The 18,296-nt window shown below is 37.6% G+C and overlaps 1 protein-coding gene across 8 annotated transcripts in view; it reads right to left on the bottom strand.

The window, feature by feature from the left end:
* Positions 1-3,403: 3,403 nt before the first annotated feature.
* MBTD1 (mbt domain containing 1) overlaps positions 3,404-18,296 on the bottom strand; it is a 64,200-nt gene continuing 49,307 nt past the window's right edge. For all 8 annotated transcript variants that reach the window (XM_060080963.1, XM_060080964.1, XM_060080962.1 and 5 more), the window contains 5 exons: positions 16,863-17,010; positions 15,786-15,868; positions 15,146-15,380; positions 14,580-14,657; positions 3,404-4,557 (listed from right to left, as the gene is read on the bottom strand). In XM_060080963.1, the coding sequence (XP_059936946.1) occupies positions 4,439-4,557; positions 14,580-14,657; positions 15,146-15,380; positions 15,786-15,868; positions 16,863-17,010 (663 nt within the window). In that variant the 3' untranslated portion in view covers positions 3,404-4,438. The remainder of the gene's footprint in view (positions 4,558-14,579; positions 14,658-15,145; positions 15,381-15,785; positions 15,869-16,862; positions 17,011-18,296) is intronic.

Below are 18,296 nucleotides of genomic sequence, written 5' to 3'. Positions count from 1 at the left end.
GCCTCTGGAGTGAGGTTGGGTTTTGGACCTGATCCTATACACCAGCTGGGTGTGTGAAAGTGGACAACTAATTCAGAACCTTTTATGCTTTCATAAAACTGTATTTTAAACATATAATAAATGCATTTTTTAAAATGCATTACTTTTTATATAATTATTTGTTGTTAATAGGCAAGCCCTGCTTTGGCCTGCTTGTGAGGCTTGGAATTCTTAACAGGCCAAAAAGGGATGTTAACCTAGCCTCAGTAAGAGTCTGCAGAAATGAAATAGTTGCTGGTCTCCCCGTCTCACAAGGCTGGATAAACAACACAGTGCTAAAGTTACTTGTTTTGGGGAAACATTTGTTCCTCTTAAAACATGGGCATAAAGCACTTTAGGAAACTAGTTTCCCAAGAGGCGCGTAAGGGTTTAAAGAAGAATGTATATGTCAAAGCTCGGGATAGTAATTGAGGCCAACCTGGGAATTCCAATTTACTAGGGCAACTGTTTTCAAGCCATTTAAGGTAGGAAGCAGGCCAGAAATTAGGTTCTGTTTTTCTTGGAATGTGTTGTATTTTTCTAAAGTGATGAAATTAACTACTAAAGATACCCAATCCATCTCAGTACTATCTAACATCCATAAAACTCTCTACAAACTGCTTCTGCAGTAAAAGTTGGATAATTTCCCACAGAGTCAGCTGTTGATAAAGGAGGGTGTCTGCGTTCCCTCTTAATGTAAACAGCAATAGCAAGCTGGGATAATTCATTTACATCCTATGAACCGTGTTGCTGAGGTTAATGGAGCTGGGAAAAAAAAAGCCTTCTGGCCATCATGTCAACCCTGAAACACCATGTTCTGACTAAAGTGATTTAATTTCCCCACAAGGGGTCCACACTCACCCCTCCCGTGGCTTCTGCCTATTCCCTCCAAGTGAGATCCTGGCTCAAATGCAACTATGGCCATATATCCACCCATTTTCTCTTCCTCTCGTCAGCCAAGCAGTAAATTCTTCCTCACTTGTGCTGGCTTACCTTATGAGAGTACAGGTTCTGTGAGGGAGGAACTGGTCTGACTTTCCCAGGGGCCTTCGACTGCTTATAGAAGGCACTCAAGGGACTTCCCTGGCCGTCCAATGGTTAAGACTCCGTGCTTCCACTGCAGGGGGTGCAGGTTCGATCCCTGGTTGGGGAACTAGGATCCTGCATGCTGCGTGGCGCGGCCAAATAAATAAATAAATTAATTAATTAAATAAATAAAGCGGCACTCAATATTTTGAATAAAAAAGGAAATCCCTCAAATATCAAAGCATATTAAAGAATTGCTCATATACAACTTAACTTTAACGTTTTATTTTGTGTAAAAAAGGGCAAATTTAGTGAATTATTTTCATCTTGTACACAAAGTTATAATTTTAATGCTTTTCACATCCATGCTGAAAATTTGCAATTTGGTAAAAATGAAAGGAACATAAATTTCTCCAAAGGAATTTTTCACGCCATTATATACACTTTACGAGAAAGTTTCAAACACTTTCTCAATGATCACAAGTTACCAAGAAAATAAAAGATTAAATTTGTACAGATATTGATCTATTTATCAAATACATACAGAAATGATGTAAAAACCTTATGCAGTTTACTTTGACCTCTGTCCTCAAAAGATTTGCCCAGGGACAGATACTTTTTCTTTTGTATAAATGACTGTGGCTTTATTTAAAATATGAAAATCAAAGGAAGAAACCCAGTTTAATCACAGTATTTTTAAAATCCCTTCCCAATAGTAAAGGATCATTACCAAATATATAGCACCATAATACAAATATTGACGGGAGAGGGTATTCACATCACACAAAATTAATAATAATAAAAACAAACAAACACTGAAACCCGTGTTAGTATCCGTAGAATAAGAAGTTGATAACAGCTTTAGCTTTCCTCATACACAGCAAGGAAAAGGTTAAAGAGTTTAAACTACCAAAAATCCCCAAATAATCCTAACAGGAAAAAAACAAAACAAACCCAAGGTCAGCAGTACATTTGAACCGTAGAATAGAATGGGGCTACTGAGTTGTACACTTGGAGTTGTGGCTAAGACATAAATCTCCTCTGCATCAACTCATTTTCTGTTCATCGGCAGCAGGGAGTTAGAGTCTGAACAATGAAGAGGGCTTCAGATTGTGTTTATTCGGTAGGAAGTCCTTACCAACATTTAACGTTGGTCACGGGATTAAGACACGAAACACTTCATAAATAGGTGGGAAATCTGAAAACACTCAGAGCCTGGCTTTGCTGTAGAACTGGAAGCGTATAAAACCTGGCTACAAATGAGCATTTCACAGAACTAATTACCAGGCTCCAAATAAAATCCCTCCTGGTTTATTCAGTTCCCTATAGAGCCCCTAAGCCCAGGGTACTGTTAGAGCACACGATACAACTGGCTTCTTGTGCCCATATCATGGAATCGGAGTCCTGGGTTTAATTCACTAAGCCTGAGAATAAAGATTGTTGTAACCCTTGCTTTTTGGAAGTCTTCCAGGCTTTAAGTTTATAGGAAGATTCTTAAAAGTTAAAGATTTGGGAAGTGTGAGGATGTCACATTTACAGTAGGTCCCTCTCAGTAATGTTGTTTAAGATAAATATCCAGTAATTTAACAGCTGAATTCACATATACCTGACACATGAGAATCAACTTGGCATTGATGTGATCTGCATGTATGCCCCTAAAGAGTCAGTATTAAGAAATGTTGACATGCGATTCCATACATTCTTACACTATAAAGTAACAAATTTTACTTCCAGTAGCAACTATAAAACCTTATGATATTAACCCCTCTTGCATAGAATGAGGTAAACCTGTGCATATTACCAATGCTATTATTCCCAAAGTAGAGCAATATTTTAGAAAATAAATTGCTGGTTTTTAATGTTCTATGCATTTTAAAATTCAAACAAAAAAATCTTACCTAAAATGGTCTCCTGGGGCTTTCCATTAACATTTTTTAAAGCATTCCATAGGCTGAAGGACTGTAGAGGTTAATCATTTTGATTAATTTCTAATTAGCCCTACCTATATTCCAGAGGAGATGGTCAATATTACCACTCTGAAGAGGCCAGGCGAAGACCCAGAAGCACTTCTAGAACAGATGCAAGTAATTCCTGAGAGTTTAGTTTATGAACCTCACTGGTAAATGCTAAAGCTCTCTCATTCAGTCACAACTCAGAAAGTCAAAAAATGCAGAGAGCAAACCTTTCACCAATTTACCCTTATATCCTTTTTTCAAAGGAAGCCATGTGAATTTTAAAATAGGGAATGTTCAAAATGGTCCAAATCCGTTATTATTGTTAAAATTAATTCCGAATAGAGTTAAAGACAATTCATACTAATTATATATATATAATTAGTATGAATTGTCTTTAAATTTTAAGGAAATTAAATTCTCTTTCAAATTAGTTTTCTAACAAATCCAGGATAGTTAAAAGCAGAGCTGGAATGATTTTGAAATCTAAACTTATCTTGGCTTTAAACAACTGTTAATTTGATTCTTCTGGTAATACAGAACATGTGTTTTGGGGTGTGGTTATACCAAGTATTATCTCACAGATGGAGAGAAATGGCAGAGAACTGATGAGAATCCCTTTTGTGGGGTATTTTTTAGTAAGGGAAAATAAAATAAACTTAGGACAATACTGCATTTTCCCCAACCCCTCAACATGTAGACTGAGATCTTGTATATCTTGTCAACCATTCCAGTTTAACACTTTAGTGTTAGGATAATAATTTTACTCATTTTTTAACTAAAAGAGAACATATAAAAGTATCCAGAGTTCTTCCAGTTTTATACAGAACTCCAAAGAAATTTTCACAGAATGAAAAACATTTCTGTACAAATATTTAAAATGGGCTGCAATAAAATGCCAACAAACAGAATTACCCTTCCGTGATCTATGTGGTGATGAGCTCTCCATGGGGCGGGGATGGGGGGATGTTCAGTTGCATATTCTGCAGCAGAGGAAGCTGGAGATGTGACTGGCCTAACTTCCAAAATCCCAAAATCTCCCAACAGGTACCAAAAAGGTTCATTTGTAATGACAGTTCATTTGCATTTACAACTATATCCTTCTTAAATCATTTCTTCAATCCTGCTACCTAAACTTTAATCTTACCAAAAAAGTTAGAATTTCAGTTCTTGTTAACAATGCACATAAATCCAAACTTGGAAAATATTACAAAATTCTTTCAAAAGCTTCAAATACAACACAAAAATTGTCCATCTTTATAAATTGAAAAATTTCCCCCCACAGCTAAAATAGTTTCCCTACCCACTTGAAAAATCTGGAACTGAAATTTTCTATGTTTAGCAAAATGTCCCAGTAGAATAGCCCCGCTGTACAGCTGGATTGATTATAAATCAGTCCTGTGTAAAATTCTTTCCCTCCCGCCCTCAGTTTCTGAGCAACCTCAGGGCTCTTGTTTGATGTAGAAGTTGGCAGAGCCGTTGCTTTCCTGATCAGATGCTCCTTGGAGGAAATTATAATCCTCTCCATCTATCAACTCCTCCTTCAGCTGCAATGTAGTCACTGGAAGAAATAAATGTACAAGATGTTATTAAGTCTTTCTAGAATATTCAGATTGCTTTATGTTCCACCAGCTTCACAGTTAATAAGACTTCTTCATGTCTTCAATAACTCTTAAAACTAACCCCCCGAAGGAAGAGCATTTAATTAATTTTAATTTTCAAAGTACATTCGTAGTTAAGAAGAGTTCCAAAAAGGAACAATACTGCAAATTGGACACTGCACAAATGGACACTGTCAATGAAATGTTGAAGGTAATAGTGATCACTAATTTGACCAGAATGATTAGAATTTTTCTCATGATTAAGTATGCACTTTTTTAAAATTATTTATTTATTTATTTATTTATGGCTGTGTTGGGTCTTCGTTTCTGTGCGAGGGCTTTCTCTAGTTGCGGCGAGCGGGGGCCACTCTTCCACGGTGCGCAGGCCTCTCACTATCGCGGCCTCTCTTGTTGCGGAGCACAGGCTCCAGACGCGCAGGCTCAGTAATTGCGGCTCACGGGCCCAGCCGTTCCGCGGCATGTGGGATCCTCCCAGACCAGGGCTCGAACCCGTGTCCCCTGCATGGGCAGGCAGACTCTCAACCACTGCGCCACCAGGGAAGCCCCTAAGTATGCACTTTTATGTCAATGTCTACATAAACAGCGTATTTCTTGGATAGTTCTGAATAATAAGTAACACAACAAATGACTTTAATGTTATTATCTCCAAGAAGTACCTAAAGACTCCCTTCATAAAAAATATATAAATCTGATAATATTAAACCTGTATTAAAACTAAAATCAAGAAAAACGGAAGTAATCATTTAAGGTAAAATAAAAATTGACACCAGCAACGTGAAAATCCTTGGTATAAAAAACAGCTAACTTTGGGAATTCCCTGGTGGTCCAGTGGTTAGGACTCTGCACTTTCAATGCTAAGGGCACGGGTTCAATCCGAGATCGGGGAACTAAGACCCTGCAAACTGTGCAGTGCAGCCAAAAAAGAAAACAAAACCAAAAACAGCTAACATTACCAATGGGATCACTTAACAGTAGTACTACCTGTCTGAGTTCTTATCTGAAGACTTTTTTTTTTTTTTTTTTTTTGCGGTACGCGGGCCTCTCACTGTTGTGGCTTCTCCCGTTGCGGAGCACAGGCTCCAGACGCGCAGGCTCAGTGGCCATGGCTCACGGGCCTAGCCGCTCCGCGGCATGTGGGATCTTCCCGGACCGGGGCATGAACCCGTGTCCCCTGCATTGGCAGGTGGACTCTCAACCACTGTGCCACCAGGGAAGCCCTGAAGACTTCTTTTTTAATGAAAACAAACAACAGTATAGGCAATCCTCAATTTATGAACAGGTCATGTTCCAATAGGTCTTTATTTTTATGGACAACTGTTTTTCAGTTTCCAGTATTTTCAGTGGGGTTTAGGTTTCTTGGTAGTCACTGAAGTCATGCTAGTCATAATTTTTAGTGACAGGAGGGCTCTTCTTACTGCATGGACAAGCAAGAAGAAAAAGAGGAATGTTTTCTTTGCTGGTCCCAGCACTGGTTTTAGGCAAAAGTTTAGGCTGTTTAATTCTGAGATTTTCCTATCTCTTTTTATAAACATCTCTTAAGTTACCTCAACGCAGTTAGCCAGTAATTTCAGGCTGCCCTAAATTCTTTCCCTGAAGCCCACCCTCTACTTCCTATAGAACACCTCCCTTCAAAAAAATTACTTTCCTACCTTTTAAATGAAAATGACCTCAGCTAGGTGTTAAACAAACACTAGTCTTAGTAACTGCCAACATCTCAGAGATGTATTCGAGTTTCTTAAAAAGTTACTGTTTAACCAAAATTGAGTTGGTAAAGTTTCAAATAATTTAAAGAACAGGTGACCTTTTATGCTTATATTCTCACTGGAATCTAATCCCATGGTGAGTAATGCTAATTTTCTTCTTCAATTTCTTCAGCACAGAGACCTGTTAAGTCAGAGGTCACAAACTGGGCTTTTCCCTCCCTCACCTCTGCCCTGTGGTTCTTTTAAATTGACTGAATATTCTGAAACAGGAGATTTCATATAAAACCATGAAAAGTAGGGAGACTTGGTAACATAAGACTAGCATTCTTTTTTTTTTTTTTTTCTTTTTGCTGTATGCGGGCCTCTCACTGTTGTGGCCTCTCCCGTTGCGGAGCACAGGCTCCGGACGCGCAGGCCCAGCGGCCATGGCTCACGGGCCCAGCCGCTCCGCGGCATATGGGATCCTCCCAGACCGGGGCACGAACCCGTATCCCCTGCATCGGCAGGCGGACTCTTAACCACTGCGCCACCAGGGAGGCCCAAGACTAGCATTCTTGAAGGGCTATTAACAGTGGGAACCAATGTAGCCTAAGGCCTCCCTCTGCACAACTTGTGACTCTCAGGCTGGCTGCTCAGCCACTGAGTAACCACCTATCTGCTTCCTGCAGGGACTGTCTCCAAAGGAAAGGTGAAATTTTTTTGTTTCTTTTTTTATGGCTCTTTTCATAACAATTGGAGTGAGAAGATGAAGATATATATGGAATGTAAATTGGGAACTGCTTATACAGGGGGAAAAAGGTCAATTTATGAGAAGAATTAGGACTCAAAGAGTATTTAGATGAGTAGTAAGCCAACTAAGTTTCATGAAACAATAACACCACGTGGAACAATATTAAAATAGCTACTTTTAAAGTCAAATAGTGATAGAAAAATACTTTGTGTCTTGATTTTAGTTACAAAAGATTAGTTTCAAAAATAATGGTCTTTGACATCTTATCTAATAATTTAAAGAATAATCTTTTGGGGCTTCCCTGGTGGCGCAGTGGTTAAGAATCCGCCTGTCAATGCCTGGGACATGGGTTCGAGCCCAGGTCCAGGAAGATCCCACATGCCACGGAGCAACTAAGCCCGTACGCCACAACTACTGAGCCTGTGCTCTAGAGCCTGCAAGCCACAACTACTGAGCCCGCGTGACTACAGCCCGTGCTCCACTACAAGAGAAGCCACCGCAATGAGAAGCCCGCGCGCAGCAACAGAGATCCAACACAGCTAAAAATAAATAAAATTTAAAAAAAAAGAATAATCTTTTGAACTAATGCTAATTCATTTTATTTTACTTTGGCACTTGTTTTGGTAATGGTGTTAAAAAATTTAATAGCCCAAAGACTGAAAAGTGAATACACTATGCCTACAATAATAGCAAAACACATACCAATCAGACTGCTGAAAGGTAAAGAAACATGACTGTGCTTACTTTCTTTAAAAAATCCTTTAAAAGATTAGTTAATATGATAAAAATGCTTTTATGGAGGATATCAAACATATAACAGTTATCCTTCAAATCAAACCAACATGCATTGTTAAGGACATTTGAACAATACCATGAAAATAAACACATGGAAAAGGAAAAATCCCAAATTTCATTAAAGGTGCAGTACCCACAATAAAAGGTTGATTAAAACAATATCTTGTTATATGATGATCAGATGGCTAAATGAATGAGAAAAGAATTACTGTGCTTCAAGACCAAACATGTTCCATTCAAACAGATGCTTTTCGTTTTTTTTTTAAATGTAAGAAAAGTAAATTGAAATTCTAAAGCATATCCTGAAACTATTTGCACTTATTATTAACAACAAAGTTCTGGATTATGCTTCTACTCATGTTAAAATATGGAAACAATGTTCTTAAAAAAAAGTAACTCAAGATAAAGGTGAAACAGTCACTCAGGTGTGTAATGTTCTAATGCAAAGTTTCAGTGTTTTTAAGGAACCTAAAATAAAGCCTGTCTGGTATCTTCACACTAATCATTTCTCCCTTACAGGCCTTATTCTCAATGAATGATGGATGAAATAAAATAGATCCTGTGGCTGATGTCACTTTCTACACAAATGCATTTTCTTGGTTCTGTTTTTAAAAGGAAGTTACTTTGCTGACTTTAATCACTAACATTTCAGAAGACAATCTAACAGAAATCACATTTTCCTAGTTAGCAGTCCATAAATAATAAATTCTCTCAATAGCTAAACAAATCATAGCTTTCAGAGAGTTAAGACAGCAACGTCGTCCCTACATAGTTTCACCACAGTAAAATCACATTAAATCCCACAAGATGTGCCCCTAGCTCAGAAGACACACACAATAGACACTAGTGGAAAGGGAAGTCACTTAGGAGGCTTTGTGGGTTCCATCCTGTATGCCTACTCCAAGTTCCTGGGTTTTGCCAATCCTGAGAGTCAAGTTCCCTCACAAAACGTGACACACGCCTTCAAAATCAGTCTAATGCTTAAAGAAAATACATCTAAAATGCAATAAAAATTCAAACATATTCAGAGCTCACAATATTATCTATAGTTAATCACTTAGGTTACAGAAAACTTTCATAATAACAAGTACAAAAAGAAAAAAGTTACAAAGACAAGAAAAGAAGTTGAAAGGCTCTTTAGACATTTGAAGGTATTTCCATAAAAGAGCAGGTAAACTTGCATTTGCAGTCCTAATCCATTTCTTATACAAGAGAGGTATAGTAATTTTCTCTAGATATAAAGATATGAGTGATCTTCAGAGAAACAGACTAGGAAGGATCAAGATCACCTAATACACTGTTTAAGAAGGCAAAAACTAAAGAACACATTTTAAAATGGAAAAAAAAAGGCTGATGACAACTTCAGGTGCAAAAATACTAGCAAACAGAGGAATGAGAAGAAAATAGAGCTAGGTACTAAGTCCCATCATGGTTTTCAACATATAAAAGGCATTTTAAAGACTGCAAATTAGATAAAAAATTGTTTAAAAGCAATAGTTAGGATATGGCAGAATATAAGCCAAGGTAGATACAACTTTGGCTTTGGGGCTATTTGATCTGTACTCACGTCTAAGATTCATCATATGCAAGTGAAGCCTCTGACATTCTACGGTAACATGTTTGTTCTTAGCATTTACAAAGGGCAGTCTTCCTTATACTCTACCAGCTTAGCCTAACCAATTCAACTCAAATTAAATGTCATTTACTTACTTAATCACTGTACATATATAAACATGAAATTATAGAAATAAATTTCACTCAAATTCAATACCAAAATTATACAGGTGTTATATTTCCAAATTCATGTTATTCAACTAAGATTATGGTAAATGTTACTACCAGAACTAAAATGACACAGGAATACAATACACATCCTGTCTACTGAATGAGACGCTATGGAGTGCTATGAACAAAGCCTCATTTTTGGATCTGATTAATCAGATTGCTCCCTTATGGCATACTTCTCCCGCAGGTCAAGTCACGTAGAATTCTGCAATGCAAAATGTTCAACCATTTTAACGAAACCATGAAACAGTACAAGTTGTCTCACAATTCCATAAACTGAAATCACAGCTTTACCCGAATTTGAAGCTCAAAAGTGGCTTGTCACAAAACAAAAATCTGAAATCACATAAACTGAAATCACAGCTTTACCCGAATTTGAAGCTCAAAAGTGGCTTGTAACAAAACAAAAATCCTTCCCTGATTATTCATTTTAGTGAAGTGACTACCAAAGACTAATGAAAATGAATTTTTTAGTTGAAAGAAAAAGAAAAATTTAATGTCAGCATCTGTCGTGCCAGACCATGCTTCTGTCTCCCACCACCCTAACCCAAACTTTGACCCTCTGCAGTACCTGAGGTGCGGATGTGACCAATTTACCTGTTTTGAGGCTGGGACTGAACTCTCGGCTAGTGCGGGGAGGTGGGAAGACCTCCGGGGCTCTCTGTGCTGGAAGGGCTCGATATAGAGGGGGAGTCAACTCTTCACCACCAGAAAAGCTCCTCTGTACCCAACCTGTCATAGGCAGGCTCGACAAACTGACAGGCTTCTTCCCAACTGGCATCTTCCTCTCTAAATATCAAGTTAAACTAAAGTAAGCTTTTACTTACATGTGTGGTAAGAAAACTGCATCATAACTAGGAAAGGTTGTGCTGCACAGGATACTTTGAAAAGAAAAACAACTATGCAAGGTTTGTATTTCTGAAAACAAGGTGTGTGTGTGTGTGTGTTGGGGAGTGGATGATGGGGGAGATTATTTCTAGTTTCTCAGAGTCTGGTAATCCTGGTTCTTGACTCTCTAATCAATTTAAAACAAAACAACGCAAAATGAACTACAGAGAGCATCGAGTGTGGAGAATAGCTGGCTAATTACCTTCAAAAAAATTTTAGTTTGAGGGGGACTGACAATCCAATGGCAGAGAGGGTTCTAAAACCCTACTTGTAGGCATTTCACTGCCCATATAAGCCCAAACACACACTGTCCTTCAGGGAGAAATCAAACAGTTTAATTAATGAATTGTACGAGTGGCAGGATTTTACTGATATGAAATGTGCTCCCCTAACTTTCGGTTTATAATTCACTCTTTTAGAAAACAATTATAATTCTTATTCTGAAAAGCAGTTCTAAAATTTAAATGTTTGTTGCCTGCAAGTTCTTCGGCAATCTAGTTTCTTTTGAAACACCCTTTGGTTACGGTATCATAAGCACACATAAGCTTTCAAAGACTTACACAATGCTTTTACCAACAACAAAAAAATAAGCTTTGTAAATACTGAACAACCAAACATACTGCATTAATTTGATTGAAAGCTGAAGGATACTTACATATCTTTGTGACTATAAATTATATGTTTTCTTCCAGAGTTTACAAATGACTCAGGCAAGAGCAATCAGAAATTATCCTTTGCAAAATCAGAACTAAAAGACAAATCTAAGTTAGACAGTATTCTTATGTAAAATGATCTGGAAACCAAGCTCCTGTGCGTACACATTCAACTCTCAACTGCCAAACCAAAATCACTTGCAGCATTCATTTAGACGAAAAAGTCTAATGTACTACACACTTGGAGGTAAAAATGCAAGGAGAATCTCCAACTCTCTACTACTTACAATAGCCCCTGAAGATGGTACAGAAATTAGCGCTGGTTTTCCTGCTCTAGGATTACTAAGCCTTGAGGAAAAAAAGGCTTTTCAGATTGGACAGATCATGTGCACACAACAGTCTATATGATTCCCTCGACAGAACATCACCCTTATTTTTCAGAAGCACTAGTTAATAGTTATCCCTTTGCAGCATGAACACAGCTAATTAAAAAATAGGCTAGAACCCGCGCACCACAATGAAGAGTAGTCCCCAGCTTGCCGCAACTAGAGAAAGCCAATCTAGTGTCTAGTTCTGTAAAAAATAAGCCTTACCAAAGAACACACTGATGGATGATTTTAGGTACAAAAAGATCAAAGAGCCATAAGATGAAACAACAGAGCCAGAATATAATAATCTGTAGACAAACTTAAAAACAAATAAAAGGTTTTGTGGCCTATCTGACTGATATAAATCTGCATGCAATGGATGAGTTAGGTTCCTGGACCCCAACCTCTTTTCTTATTTTGGCAAGTAAAGTTGTGTGGAAAAAATTTCTAAGAAATTATTTGCTGAGTAATGTGAAAAAATAAAAGGAACAGTGTCCTTACAATGAAGATTGCTTCTTCATTCACAAAGCACTACAATTCCTTATCCTCAATTCCAAAATTCAAAGGTTTTTTTTGGCAAAACTTTGGCAACAAAATCAAACCTCACTTGGTGATACTATTTATAATCTTTATTTGGCCCATTAAATGTAACTGTTTATATATATTTTGCTTCAAAAAATGCTGCAGATGGGGCTTCCCTGGTGGCGCAGTGGTTGAGAGTCCACCTGCCGATGCAGGGGACACGGGTTCATGCCCTGGTCCGGGAGGATCCCACATGCCGTGGAGCGGCTGGGCCCCTGAGCCATGGCCGCTGAGCCTGTGCGTCCAGAGCCTGTGCTCCGCAACGGGAGGGACCACAGGAGTGAGAGGCCCGCGTACCGCTAAAAAAAAAAAAAAAGAAAAAAAATGCTGCAGAGTCTGCAAGGGGTGTTACATAATATATGCTACACACACTGTACTTCTTTTCTAAAATCCAAAAATTTCTAAATTCCAAAACACATTTGGTCTCTAGGATTTCTAATAAGGGACTGTGAGTCCCTAGTTCTTTTCTTTCTTATGTCCAAAGGACAATTTAAAGGCATTAGAGGGACTTGCCTGGTGGCACAGTGGTTAAGAATCCACCTGGCAATGCAGGGGCCATGGGTTCGATCCCTGGTCCAGGAAGATCCCACAAGCCGTGTAGCAAGTAAGCCCGTGTGCCCCAACTACTGAGCCTGTGCTCTAGAGCCCGCGAGCCACAACTACTGAGCCCGCGTGCCACAACTACTGAAGCCTGTGCGCCTAGAGCCTGTGATCCACAACAAGAGAAGCCACTGCAATGAGAAGCCTGCGCACTGCAACCAAGAGTAGTCCCCTGCTCGCCGCAACTAGAGAAAGCCCGCGCACGGCAATGAAGACCCGACACAGCCAAAAATAAATAAAATAAATAAATTTTAAAAAAAGGCATTAGAGATGATGTCATAATACTAAGAGTTATTAAAATGTTAAAGAACAAATTATATTTTTAGCTAAATTCATTTCTTCAGCCAATCCAGAAATCTGATAACGTTAAATGTCACTAAAAACTGGGATAGTGATATCATCACTTCATTAATTTCACATTTCTTCCCATGTCCCCAGCCCATTAACTCAAAATAATTAAGTCCCATAAACCATAAACAAATCATGTAGGTGTCACACTGAGGAGGTATGTGAACTGTGTATACAATGCTCAGAAATTCGTCCTAAAAAATGTCATAAAGTCACTAATAAAAAGCATTCTTAAATTCGACACATTGCAAAGAAAATTCTGAAATCTCATAATAATAATAAATAAAAAGTGAAAAGACAAGCCAAAGCAGCCTGTCTTAGAGAAAGCTTAGTGATCACGTCTGCTATGGTTAGTCCACTGACATGAAGTTACTACATGACTTCTTGCTAATCAGTTCCAGGTAAGTGGGAAATCACTTTGATCTACCTGGTCTGGCAATGTTCTCTAGAGTTCTTTTAGGTGAATATCAAACACGGTAAGCAGCCAGTTAGCAAAATAATTTTTGGTCTGTGGGAGGCTTATGTCCATAATATAAAAGAGAGGGTAAGAGACAGGCCTGATGGTTATCACTATTGTGAGGCTGACTTGGGTTTCACGTGGGGAGGAAACGAAAGCACCACTGCAGTGGTTGCTAGAAGTCTCCACTGAAAAAACAATTAACATCAACTATAATCAAACGTGTGAAGGTGTATTTGATTCTCCACACCATTTCAGTCTCTTGGTTGTTAATGAGACAGATTAGCACTTACTTGAACATATGGCAAGTCAGTTGCAAAAATCTGTTTTAGTTTTAATCCTCTAATATACTTTTTACTTTAAAAAAAATCTTTAAGTAAAAATAATCTTATCTGAGAATGAAATATTCCATGACAGGTTTCATGAAGAGAAAAATCTGTAGTTTTCTATGGGGTGGAGGAGGGAGATTTTAAAAGAATCAGAGCTATCAATATATTTTATATTATTTTGGCTATTAATATCAGTAATCATTCATTGTAAGGTAAAATATAATATAGACAGCATATTGAAAAAGATTTTCTTAAGCCTGATTGTGTTAGCTATCAACTTGAATTTCTTTTCTTTTTTTTTTTTAACTTCAATTTCTTACAAGTATCATTCTAGAAAGAGAGTTTTGGTTTATAAGAAGGATGGGTTTATTAGTCTCCAAGTCTACTGTAAGCATCGAGCATCTGCTTTTACAGTTTTTTAAATAAAAAATTTAAAAAAAGGATTAATTTTCAGAAGGTTTACATATTACTTCAAGAATCATTCACAGACTCTATTCTTTACCGTATATCAAATATTATGGTAATAATTTTTCCTGTCAATCAAAGGTAAGTGCTTCTCATTATTGAAAAGGTTTGCCTTTTATGGCATACTGCACCTTTAAGCATAATACAGAATGCACAGTTATCAGCTCTCACAAGGGATACCATTTCTGTGCAACAATACCAAGACCCCAGTTGGCTGACAAGTTAGGAAATGTATATAAACACCACGTGGTGACCCACTTTTCTTATGTCCTTTGTATTGCTGGGACTTAGTTTTTTTCTTCTGTTTTGATGAACCTGATTGGCTTTCTCTTGATGCTAAAAAATAAGAGAAAATTGGTATCAAATAATTGCTTACAACTCTAGATACAACTTAGATGAACTATCTTCACCAAAACCATGACGTTTATAAAAGTACACGATGCTTTGAAAATAAGGGTACTTGTTCCTGCAAAACCATGAAGCTCAATACCAGATTCCATTATTTATTCAATAAGCACTTATTATATATCACTAAATTTTAGCCTATAACTTTAAACTCATCAAAGGAAGTCTAGCTTAATTTGGTGAGTGCTCTTAATGTTGTGTTTCTATAGTCATTAAACAACTGACTATTGAGTTCACAATGCCATGGTACACATGGTCTGATTCTGTGATATTGTTGTTGAGTCTTAAGATCTTACCTGGCAACCAATCAGACATAGGTATATTCTTGTCCTGTGAGCTCACAAGATGATTTATGTGAGATAGTCCTCGGAGAATTGCTGATTTTTACAAAAGGACACCTTTTCTGTATACCAACTTACACTGTGATGCTGGAGGCTGTAGTTGATATCCAGTTAATTGACACCACCCTACAGGATAGAGGTCAGGGGATTCACAGTCTACCCACTGATCATATTCTTCTTCCCATCCATCAAAATGTATCCTCAAGAGACGATGAATAATTCGAGTTACTGTGGCTACACATATTAATCGTGGCTCCATGAGATCTACTGCTTCTAATTTCATTCCTACACGAAATCCGTGATTTGGAACATCCTAACATCGAGAAGCAAAATATTAACACTGGTGAAAAGAAGAATGTATAACTCTACTAACACTAAGAAAGACAAAAGAGAAGTAACATAACCAATTAACAACTTAGACCCAAAAAATCCCAAATAATTAATTACTGAAACATAGGAAGGTGAAGCATGTAAGAACTAGTTAGGAAACGTATTCATTCCTATTTTACTCAGATTAAAAGTGAAACAAAGTTTGGAAACAAGCTTCAATACCTATGTAAAGGAAATACGTACATTGTTTTACTAATCTATATTTGTTTATATTAATCTCCACTAAGAAATTCTAACATAAGGCAAAGACATTTTGATCAACAATGATTTGCATTTGTGAAGCATCAAAAAAAATCCACATAAGTATTATGCGATCTTTTAAATTTACCTTATTAAATAGTTTTACTGGTGCTGCAATGGAGCCAGTTTCCCTGAGGTAGTCAAACCATTTAAAAGGAAGTTTTGTGTAACCTGAAAAACACAACTGGTTTAACTAGGAGTTCACCTAAAATTAGTGTAATATTAAAATGTAGATATAAAGTAATTCAGTGCACACTACAATCTCAAGTGCTAATGCTGTACAGGACAATAGTTCCTCCCTGTTATATGGATATTTTTCTTTTTCTAGGCAGAAACAGGTGCGCCCATTTATTCTAATGCCAAAGTAACTCTCCTCTCCTCAGTGTGTAAGAACTATAGACTTTTGCTTTTTAATCCTAGGCTTAGAACAGTCTAATATTTAATATTTTTTCAGTAGTATTTTTCTTTCTTTGTAAGAAAGAACACTGGCTGGGCAAATACTATTTTTATAGTCTTCTGTTTTGGCTTTTCTCCTTCTTAAGAGAAAAATCCAAGGCTCAGATATTGAAATTAGGAAAGTCACTGGTTAAGCCATATGAGCTATTTAAGCGTATGTACTCTTTTAAAAAGTCACATGGTAATCATTTTTATTTTTTAGTTTTTTTTGGCCACACCGCTTGGCTTGTGGGATCTTACTTCCCCGACCAGGGATCGAACCAGGGCCTCGGCAGTGAAAGCCCCGAGTCCTAACCACTGGACCGCCAGGGAATTATTCCCTCATATGGTAATCTAAAGATGAAAACTTGCTTTCTCTCAAAGGCTAAAGTACCTATTTTTTTTAAAAGTTCATGTATGCAGTAGCTCTTTGAGCCTACATCAACATCTCAACAGGGCTTGAGAATACCAATTCTTATTATAAAATGTACAGATGCTGAGGGAAAATTCTACACCAATGTAATTTATTAAAGCTACCTAGGATACAGTTCTTTATGTTTTCAGAGCACCCCCAGCTCTTGTTTTGTACGCATATGTTTATATATACATATACACACATACTATATTTTCATACAGCAAGAAATCTAGGGTTGTGGTATATGTTGTAAACTGGTACCATGTAAAAGGAAAGCTAGGATGAAAACCCAGTGTATATATTAGGAAGAAGTACCTCTGGGTGGAGTAAGTTCAATCATGTTAATTTCACAGAAACCAACAGGGAAAATAGAAGGGGAGGTTGCATGATAACAGAACCAGTCAGATCCATCTGCTGCTTCTGAGCCATCGATCCCAATCATCAGGAATCCATCAGCCAGCACCTTTTAAATTAACAGAATTCCAAGTATTTAAAATTAGGTACCCACAATGTTCACTGCAGCACTATTTACAACAGCCAGGACATGGAAGCAACCTAAATATCCACTGACAGATGAATGGATAAAGAAGTTGTGGCACATATATACAATGGAATATTACTCAGCCATAAAAAGGAACAAAACTGAGTTATTTGTAGTGAGGTGGATGGACCTAGAGTCTGTCATACACAATGAAGTAAGTCAGAGAGAGGAAAACAAATACCGGATGCTAATGCACATATATGGAAAAAAAAAATGGTACTGATGAACCTAGTGGCAGGGCAGGAATAAAGATGCAGACGTAGAGAATGGACTTCAGGACATGGAGGTGGGGGGAAGGGGAAGCTGGGACGAAGTGAGAGAGTAGCAGTGACATATATACACTACCAAATGTAAAATGGATGGCTAGTGGGAGGCTGCTGCATAGCACAGGGAGATCAGCTCGATGCTTTGTGACCACCTAGAGGCGTGGGATAGGGAGGGTGGGAGGCTCAAGAGGGAGGGGATATGGGGATATATGTATACATATAGCTGATTCACTTTGTTGTACAGCAGAAACACACATTGTAAAGCAATTATACTCCAATAAAGATGTAAAAAAAAAATTAGGTACCACTATTATAAAAATGATCCTTTTAGTGACATTCTAAAAGAAAGGAAAATCTATTACATAAAGATCTCTTAAAAGTGAAAAATGTTTATTTAATTACCTTAAATAACTGAAATTATAATGAAAAACATCTGTGTAAGTCCTAGTGTGTACCAGAAATAACAGCATGGTTACACAGAAGTGATTTCAGAGGTCTAGGGAAAACAGTCCCTCTGCCAATGGCCAAGGCTGAGTGCTCTTTTACAATTTAACTATCTAGTCTCAGCTAAGCTTTAAATCTTACTCAGTAATAACTTTATTTCCTTCTGATTTATCACATAGAGAAGTTTTTCTAAACCTTTTCTACCTTCCTCAAGCTCCAGCTTTACCTCTCTCATGCTCTGGATGATCGTGCTCCTCTATCACAGAAACTACGTGAGGGGCCTCACAGTCCATCCTTTGCACCTCAGATTGTTGTAAGTAGTAGTCCTTTCTTTGCCCCTCAAGACAAACTTCTCCATCTTGACCTATTGTCACTGGTACCTTGCTCCTAAAACACCATCTCTTATACTCTAATGTCTCCCAATTCCCATTACATTAAAAATATTTTATTTTCAAACAGTTCACACTTACAGAAAAGATACAAGAATAGTACAATAAA

The sequence above is a fragment of the Mesoplodon densirostris genome, chromosome 18 (assembly GCF_025265405.1).
Source record: "Mesoplodon densirostris isolate mMesDen1 chromosome 18, mMesDen1 primary haplotype, whole genome shotgun sequence".
Lineage (NCBI taxonomy): Eukaryota > Metazoa > Chordata > Mammalia > Artiodactyla > Ziphiidae > Mesoplodon > Mesoplodon densirostris.
This window is presented reverse-complemented; position numbering and strand designations above follow the sequence as displayed.